We start from the raw sequence: 10304 nt of genomic DNA, 5'->3' as shown, positions 1-10304 counted from the left end.
ATTTTAAATGAATACTTGTAAAGTATTCCTTTGAAAAATTCACGATAAATTTAACTATGATGAGTGGAATCTACCTGCAATGTTAGCTAAATACGTGAAAATATATTATATGGTCTTTGTCCCGTGCCTGTAATTTATAACTTATAATGCAGAGAGACTATATTGAGACGTGAACCTAAAGCCTGACGTGGAATCCGAACATGAGCTCCCACCTGGAATCGAACCCGCCATCTCTCGCGCCAAAGATGTGTACCCACATAGCCACAAGGAAGCTTCCATTAGGAGAAAGAAACATCAAATAGTATGAAATTTCAAAATTTAGCGCAACACTGCGTAGTTCAAATAGTCTGCTTGTGACAAAAGTTGCCCTTTTATGCCACATATACCAACGTCAAAAAAGGAGAGGGAACAAAGATACACAATCTCAATTATCTTACGATATTGTACTCGTATATCTAGAAATAAAAAATAATGTAATCATTTTAACTTCACAAATAATAAATTGTAATTTGTTTTATTACAGAAAATTATTAAATATATATACTACAAATTAGCACAACTGAAAATGTGTACCATTAACAAATGTACAAAAAAATGTACAGAAATAAAAATGGCACATGTATATATGTATATGTATATATATAAACTGGAAATGTTTGCTTTGTTTCATCGAATTGTACATACATTATCTATTACATTTGGAATGTACGCTGGTATGATATCAAGTGGTCTATTGTAAAGACAAGACAGAAGAAAAAATCTCTACTAATCGAAAGAAAGAAAATCGAATGTAATACAGTTCATTCCTTGTGTAGATGTTTTGCTTTAAAAGCTGGCCAACGACATACAGGGCAGTGATGATTGTCCCGTTGTAACCAAAGCATAATACACTGGTGATGATAGCTATGTCCACACGGAAGACCACACAGCAAAGCACCCCATCCGTAATGTTCCAGACATACAGCACATTCGGATGTTGGCAACATTCCCTGAGGATACGATTCATCACTACTGTCTTCAGATGTTGTGTAGTCCTTACCCGTGGGCGCAACTTCTTTACCGCGACACTTTGTACACGATTCTGAATCCGACCCGTCACTAGAAGTGTCTTTGCTAAATGCCCTACCCAATGTACTTTGGTCCTCTGTTGTGGAATTCAAGCATGAACACGCAGTTTCATTTTGATTAGCATTACAAGTAGTACATGGAAAATAATCATTTCTGTTAGTCAGGGCCGTCACACACTCAGAACATTTTTCCGATCCGACTTCCACGGCTTTATTCTGCAGAACAGTACAGTCACACTTCTTACAGCCTACACACGAACATGACTTATTCTTACAATAGTTTTTTTGACGTAATTTTAACTGATCACCACAAGCTCTGGAATTAAAAACACTTCCACAACACGTCTGACATGATTCATCCATTTTGACTACGTCTCGATCATATGATTTGTCGCCGATATCTGATATGGCCTTATTCCAGCCACGGAACCTCCACACTGGCAAATCTTTGATATATTCATTAGGAATGACTGGCTGCAACCAAAGATTGGGAACAGCAAGTCTCTCAATTAGCATTTCAATCCCTTCTTCTAATTCCATTTCACTAGGTGGAAGAGGACGGGTCAACGTTGCCATCGGCCGAAACAAACAGTTAACTAAATACGAATCCATGGGGAAAACTTCCCACCACGGCTGGTTTGAGCTTTGTTCAACCTCTTCACTTACCAGTCGACGCTTCAAAATCCAACCAATGCAAAAACTGTACGCGAGAAATGTAAAGAAAAATATGTGTGGATGCTGTTGGAAAACTACTAAATCTGATCGCACTAGCGATCCTACATCAGTTAGGCTAATAAAACGAAGAATCACAAGTGTTTTATCAACTATGAAACTGACAAGCGTAAACCTGCACGCTGCTAACAAAACAAGCCATAATGTGAATAACCAGAAATTATAACTAATTATCGTCCATGTACAACGAACTAAGTGTTTCCATAAAGCACACGATATCTGGAACAACTGCATAAAAGCAAGCATATTCACTCCAATGAGACTGCACAAAAACACGTCGTTCATTTCTGGTTGCACACTTTTCAAGAAGTTATTCATACACTTAAAATTGAAATGTTCAATCTTATGTCCGCCATAAGTCACTGTTTTTTCTGGAGTCACTACTAAATACGTAGGAATTTTATCCAACTTCAAACGTTTTTTCACAGCCTCACTATCTTCATTCTTCACGTGGAAAACACCAAATTTGACACGACCAGTAAATCGAATACTTAAAGCTGCAAGGAACAGTGGCGGATGTAACAGATGGGTAATAAGAAGAACACGTACCTCCTTCGACGTTGTTAGCGCTTGAGCATACTGTAGCCAATCACGTTCAACTTCGTCCACATCATTAACTGTTTTTACTCGAACCGAAAGTTGATCTCTGACCCACTCTAAAATAGCCTGAAAGACACACATAAATACGATAAGTGTAACAATAAAATCTTAAAATTAATTATAAGGCAGGGCACGAAATTTCAAATCCGATTTCAGTCGCTATATGAGCGAGTTTGATCATTTTTTATACGGCAAACAGAGCAAAAGTTAAATATCTATTATAAAACTAAAATATTTTTGAAATTTCGCACCCTGTTTAAGTTTATGCAAATACTAAGACCAAGTGTTTCTTTTTCCTGAACTGAAAGGTTTCAATGCCCCAATTTTACACCTGTACATAAAATTATTATTTCACGATTCAGATGAAAAGTTGATTCTCTTTTCGAAACCTATTTCTTTCTAGATCAAGACTAAAGATGGCGGTACATAGTTTCATTGAAAACTGCCAGTAAAAAGAAGCACTGCTAATATGAAATATCATTTAAAATAAATTTAACATCTCTTTTCAATGACTTGAAGACTAGACAGTTACGTAAACTAGTTTGCCTGACTGAAATATTAACAGTATAATATTACTGATCGAGTTTCACACAAAATTTACATTTGTCAACAATGATTCTCTCTTTGGCAGGAAATACCCTGACTTTCATGACAAGTGTTGGATGACGTTGATATATAAATAAGGAATAAATAACGGTGATATTTATATATAACATTTATTCTATAGAGACAAATAATAATCAATTGCTCATACGTACAACAATTTAAAAAAAATAGTAATAAAAACCAAACAGGTATTATAACGGTTGACTAAGCTGAAATTGGTGTACAATTAATGTTAGAAAAAATATATTTTATAAAATTTTCCAGACTTTCTCTGATTCTCAGTCTTTTTCCCTGAATTCCCCAGACCTGCACCATTTTTCCCTGAGTTTTCCCTCACCAGCAGGAACCTAGTAGTAGTAGTAGTAGTAGCAGTAATAATAATAATAATAATAATACACAAAGAAACTGGACAAAAACAGAAAAAAGTGTCAATTTTAAGTATTATTTAACACACATAATTATAGGTTCTTGTACCATCTTTGCCATGACATGTATATACAGCATCTCTCTTTCAGCCAACCTTGTAATAAAGAAATTAATTAACCAAATTAAAAATAAAGTAAAATAAAATTAAAATACTGCTAATTTTACAGTAAATATGTGAAATTTTCAAATAGATAAAAAATAATCGAAATGTGGAACATGAGCGCCCTAGACAATATTTTGCATGACGTACCGTTATTACGAGTCACCTAGTAGTTTTCAGTTTGGAGCCATTTAAAAACACGAAAATAAATGCCAATTTTCTAAATAGCTGGAAATCGAAAGAAGATAAGTGAGTCGTGATAACGGTATATCATATAAAATAATATTGTCTAGCAGGGTTGGCTGGTTTAAACCAAGGTGGTTTAAACCAGCTGGTTTTTTCAAAAAAAACAACTGGTTTAAACAAAAAAAAAATGTTCGTAAATTGTAAGTATTTGTAAAATCTTGATGAACACACATTTGTGGGTTATCACGTTTCACTCCCGTATATTATTCGTATTATATTAAGACCTAAATTCCCCATTCATTACTCAAAAAGATTATACTACAAAAGCAACTTTTTTTTTACAAGTTTATAAATGTTTATTTTGTGATTTTTTTGTAGTTATTATTGTTATGTAATTGCAGTCGAAGAAAAATTCTAAATATTGTTTCGTTTCAATGTTTACTATTGATAAAATACATCTAAAATGCCGTATTTTTTTTTTTTTTGTGTGTGTGTGTGGGGGGGAGGGGTCATACAGACCACACGAGAGGCATTTAGTGAAATAAGTATCTTTGGTATCTATTTATGTATAAATGAGTCTGAGCCAAAGTGGACTCAAATAATTCGTATGTTTATTCACTTTTCTTATTGATATGCAGATTAAGTCGGTGTATTTCTTTAATCTGAACCATAAAAGTCGTTGTTAACTAACTTGAACTAAATTAGTTCTTCTGTACTCCGTAGTGCTTTGAAATTGTTCATATGTAATTCTGTGTAATAGTTTCACTTGTGCAAATGTTTATCTTTTTGTCCTTCTGAAATGACTCTTGACAGTTATATTAAGAAGCATGTAAAGATCAGTACAACGTATTTTTTTATCAGGATTCCTTCGTGAGTGAGTCGGCAGAGGTATCGCATTTGTGGTCAATTAGTCCTGGTTCCGAGTTCAAATGGAGGACAATTTCTCTCGGATGTAACTCGAGAAGCGGTTTTTATTCCGCTTTAAGCTTATGTGACCCCTTCCAGCATAACCCGGTTGTTGCATAATAACATCAAGGCGAAACAAACTTATTTCTGTCCATATATGATATGAATATATAGAGCAAATCATTTAAACTAAAAACCTGGTTTAAACCAAAAAAACCTGGTTTCAACCAAAAAAAAAAAAAAAAAACTTTTTTTTTTGTTTTTTTTTTAATAAAAACCATGGTTTTTGCCAACCCTGTTGTCTAGGGAGCTCTTGTTCTACTTTTCGATTATCTTTTATCTATTTGAAGATATCACATAATTACTATAAAGTTAGCAGTATTTCAATTTCGCCGTGATGAGGTCTCTTAATGATGAAGTATTTCAATTCAACGGATCCTGAAAATGTCACTAAATCAAATTATATTAGCCAGAACTAATTTAAAACCACTAAACGCACGTGTAACTTACAGGTAAACCTACATTTACATACTATCAAGTAAACAAGTTTCAAATTGACATATATCCTACCTGATTAAACAGTTTTAGTGATTACGTGAATATTATTATTTGTGACGATTCTACTTTTTGGATCAAAAGATCTAATATATTTCAGGCAAAAATTTTCTTGTAGGCTTTATATCTCGAGAACTGCATATAGTGTAGCCAAACCAAAACTAACAATTTACTCAGTATGATGTGCTTATTCCGCAAAAAATACGAAAACTCGATTTAAGGACCATTCAAAAATTTTGTGGCCCCTGATCCAAAAAATTAAATATATTTATTCAATCAAACATTTTCTTGTAGGCCCCATATTTTGAGAACTACATATAGTCTAGCTAAAACAAAACTAACAATTTACTCAGTATGATGTGCTTATTCCGTAAAAAATCTGAAAACTTGATTTAGGGGTCTTTCAAAAATTTAGTGGCACCTGATCCAAAATATTCAATATATTTCATTCATTAGTTTGAATAATATGTAGCTGCAATGAAAGTTTTGTTAGGTGCTGATGTCAGAGTTAAATGGTATTTCTATCATGATATACTGATTACTTTACGATGTGGAACATATGTCTATGAGTTTCATCTCGGTGTGTGTTGTAATTGGTAAAGAGCATTCTGAATGTCGTTTCAGTTTTATTTTTTAATACAAAATTATCTTACGCGTCAAATAAAGTGAATGTTCTCATGAGTAAACTACGCTTCCCTTGTTATTTTGCTAACTCGTTACAATGAAAATAAAATCCTCACGATCGAAAATTATGAAGGAGGAGATTCAAGAACAAAAGAATCACAAACACCAATATTAGTAAAATTCATGAATATCGTGAAGTGTTTTCGAAAGTGCTCCAACTTGTTTTATTCAATGCAGGTAGCAAGTGAAATACATCTGCACAAGGACAAAATATACTTAACGCAAAAATCTTGGTAGCTAACTGATGTTCTCATCTTCAGGGATCAAACGGGAAAGAAGTAAATTTAAAACAGGTAAAATAAGATTATACCTATAGATTATACTAATCACCGTAGATATAGTGAAAATTATTGAAAACAAGTAGCAATGTCATGCGTACACTACGTAAAGAAATTTGGTTTTTGTGCCGTGGTATTTTCTCAATATTGAAACAGAAGAGGCACTAGATTTCTTCCACTTCCGGTTTTACTAAAGACTACAGTGGAGACTGAATGTATTCTTTGGACGCTTAGTTGATTATAGAAAACAGCTTTTACTTTATTGTGACTAACGCTGAAACCGGAAGAGGTTGATTTCTACTACATCCGGTTTGAATAAAGGGTTAAAGGAGATTGTATATATTCTTAGAATGCTAAATCGATTTCAAGACAACCAATTGTCGCTATGTCTATTGTTTTGGCTTTATGTAAATTAATACTCACCGAAAGTTATACTGGATTTCTATCACTTCCAGCTTTAGTAGAGACTTAAAGATAAGAGATGAAATCTATTCTTGGGACAGTTAATCCGAAAGCAGAAAACGTTTCTCGCTATGTATTATGTTTTGCACTATAGTGATTACCATGTGAACCGGAACTGGTCGATTTCTACCGCTTTCGTTGGATGGATCACCTCCACCAACGAACTTGATTCCCAATTTTTAACTCTCTACACCCTGTCCGAAATTCGTGGTGATCCATCACATATTTTTTGAGATTTCTTTGGCTCCCGAACGGATAGACAAGGTAAATGTATAAAGGAGTTTTGGTTGGTAAACCAAAATCCTTTACGATAAAGATATTACAAATATTGAAAGCAAAGTTAAACAATACATCACAATTGACAATTTGTAGAAGCTAAATGAAATTACCGCCACCAATTGAAATAATTCGGAGAGAAAAAAGTTAGTTTTTATTACAGTTACACACTGACTTAAATATCTTTAAAAAAAAAAAAAAGTTCAAATATAGCAGGTTGATACGTCTGTATGTGTCAGATTTTAAACCTTCACCTCTGCTCACAGAATAGACCGATCCGAATGATTTAAACAGCAAGAGAACGCCAAAAGTCTCTAGTATCACGCCATGTTACATGTATGTGGATCACGGCTCCCAAGAAGAACCGGTTTTGGAAAGGCTACGTTATAGCCTTTTTCCACGCCAAGTTCTCCATGACACAGATTTAAAAACAGTGCAGGGAAAATGGGTGTGTATTGGGGTCAATGACCATCAAGAACATAATTAATCATCATAAACACTACGATGTTCTAGCACTTCCTTTCCCAGTAAGGGAGTAAAAAGCGACCGTGTATTGCAGTGACTATCTCTAGCTTGGAAGTTTGCCGAATGAACCTGCAGGAAACACTTCCTACACTACGTGTGATGTCAAGATGATTGTACGTAGCACAGTCAACCACAATCTACGTGGCAAAATACAGCTCCAGATCGTGTTCTAAAAGCCGTGAACATGTCCTTACTGCGAACCATCGAAAGAAGAGAAAGACCCACTGTAGGCGACTCTACGAACGCCATCTATTCGAGGAAAAGTGGAAGTTTGTTGCCACAACCGACGAAGCATGGATTCATCAATTAGGTTGTGGCCAAATTTGAGCTCTACCGTACACCCCACGAGACTCGAAACTTTTTCTAACTTCAACATCCATGCAAAACAAGTTTTTCGAAGAGACTTTCGGTTGTCGCAGGATACTGCCACGAAAGCAAGTTAACGATTCGTCAGGTGCCTAAAAACTGCAAAATCAACTTCGCATTTTATCAGCAACATACTGTCACACCAATTTATACAGGAAATCCGGTCTGTTTGTACGGAAATGAAATAAATCAAGTCCGTGTGCATATAGGTAAGGCCTCATCACATACATCTCGTTCTACACAAAGATGTCTGCAACAAATGGCAGCAGATAGCGGTATCCAGGCTATTCCTTGCAGGACATACCAGTCAAATCACCTGAGGCTGTTCCTATGGACTTTTGCGCGTTTGGCCTATTGAAAAGAGCACTTGCACCTCATCGTATCATCACTGTCCTGGCCTCTGGAAACTCTGCCAGGAGAAGTGGCTCAAAATACCCGTTACTGTACTTCAACGGATCCTCATACAATGGGGTCCCGGGTTCGATCCCAGCCCCCGCCAAGTGAACTTTGTGGTGGACAAACACCGTGTGTGTGGGTTTTCTCGGGTTCTCCCGTTTCCTCCCACTTTCTTCATTCCACCATTTCATTCATTACTCACCATCACCGTCTCCTTTAGCCTAACCTGCATAAGCGTGGGACGTAAAGTCAAAGATTTCATTTCATTTTCCTCCTACAATGGAAATTACGGTGCAGGGCTATTCCCACGATACACGATGCTCACATCGAGAACAACCGATGGTGGTTTCGTGATTTCTCCTCAGTAGATGAGACGTCAAAATCAGGCATATATAGCCGGATCAATTTTCTGTACACAGATTGAGAACTGTCTTCCAGTAACTATACTGGCATGAGGAGACAATATAATTACTCATATTAAAGAATACATTTATGATTCTAACACTAATATCCCATTTTGTGGTCTGTGAGCATATTAAAGAAAAACCACAAAACTGAAAATGGTAAACCAATTCACCATCAAATTCAGTGAACATATTTTGAAGCTTCCCTTATTACAACAGTAAAATCTCATTAATACTGATCAAGGATGTCTCTAAAAGATATTGCCTAGTCCAATTTGACATTTCTATAGTGACTTTTCTTTAAATATTCTTTCGCTCCGAGTTCTATCAGCTGGCAACACTCATTTATACCCGCAATAACAAGGTTTTCAGTTACTACGTGCTCTGTGCTGTGTCTAATTTGTGTTCAGTGCTCTTACCAATTTCATCTTTTACCATTTCTACGTACAATAAGGGACACTTCTGGATGGTACACTTTTGCCGTAAATTTCCATATGCGTGTACCATCCAGAAGTGTCCCTTATTGTACATGTACAATTCTAACTCCCTCATTCCTTCTTCTTGTTTGTTTGCCTTCTAAATATGTCAGTACAGGTTAGTTGCTAAACTTCTTTTGCATGCAAAAAGTATTGTTTCTCTCTATACTGCATCATCATAGGTATTCTGCCCGTATTGGCAGGTCACTTGCCGCAGCTGAGAAGTTTCCATGCTCTACGGTCCTCCGCGAACCTCTTCGTCTTCACGTATGATCTTTCTGTTTCTCTTCCTCTTCTTAATATCTAAAAGTGCTCTTTTCTCCCTCACCATTTCTAATACTCTCATTCGTTTTCCGCTCGACCCAATAAATTCTTTCCGTTCTTCTCCACACCCACATTTCGAAGGCTTCCAGTCTACTTCATCACATTTACATAATGTCCACGTTTCCGCCCCATACAACACTCCACACGAAGCATTTTATAAGTCTTTTTCTCAACTCCTTATTCAAGATCCCACAAAACAGACTTTTCTTCCTCCTAAAGGCTTCTTTCGCCATTCCTATCCTTGCTTTTATTTCACGTTAGCACTTCATGTCATTACTAAGAATACTACCCAGATATCGAAAACTATTTACTTGTTCTATTTTCTCCCCTCCCACTTTTATTGGTGTGACAGGGATGGCTTCCAAGTATTTACAACTGCATTCTGATATATATATATATATATATATATATATATATATATATATATACCTTGAAAAAACCAATATTTATCTCGTTACCTGCGGTCTTGTAGACGTAAACGTCGTCATCACCACCCTGTCTTTCGCTCTTGTTCCTCTCGGAAGTGCAAGAAGTAACAGGGGTTTGTGCCAACCTTTGCTACTGCATAATCTAAAAGCAGAAAAATAATTATTCGGTTACTTTTATTTAATTATGGTTACGTTATTAATTCTGCATAATAATAATAATAATAATCGTCTAGAATTCGAATCTGAGCTCTCTCATGGCTAAATGGTTAGCATTAAGCACTTGAAGGGGAGGTTCGTATTCAATTCCCAACAACCAAGGAATAGTGAGGTATTAGCAGATGGTCCAATTCCATATTAAACTACACGTAGGTCAATGTCTTATACAACCTCGATACTAAATTAGAAACGGGTCTTCTCAACTGATGACAATGTATGCATAACAAACAAATTATCTGTACTATGAATAAAAATTATTCCAAGCAGCTAATATAATGTGAATGCATCATG

At 35.6% G+C, this 10304-nt stretch overlaps 1 protein-coding gene across 2 annotated transcripts in view; it reads right to left on the bottom strand.

Moving 5' to 3' along the window:
* Positions 1-498: 498 nt before the first annotated feature.
* Positions 499-10304, bottom strand: part of LOC145689275 (E3 ubiquitin-protein ligase RNF103-like) — a 36155-nt gene continuing 26349 nt past the window's right edge. For both annotated transcript variants that reach the window (XM_081763414.1, XM_081763418.1), the window contains exons 4-5: positions 9828-9939; positions 499-2465 (exon numbers count right to left, since the gene is read on the bottom strand). In XM_081763414.1, the coding sequence (XP_081619540.1) occupies positions 801-2465; positions 9828-9939 (1777 nt within the window). In that variant the 3' untranslated portion in view covers positions 499-800. The remainder of the gene's footprint in view (positions 2466-9827; positions 9940-10304) is intronic.

Source organism: Thermobia domestica, chromosome 1 (genome assembly GCF_964235325.1).
Source record: "Thermobia domestica chromosome 1, izTheDome1.hap1.1, whole genome shotgun sequence".
Taxonomy (NCBI): Eukaryota; Metazoa; Arthropoda; class Insecta; order Zygentoma; family Lepismatidae; genus Thermobia; species Thermobia domestica.
Note: the sequence above shows the minus strand (reverse complement) of the source record. Positions and strands in the feature narration are given on the sequence as shown.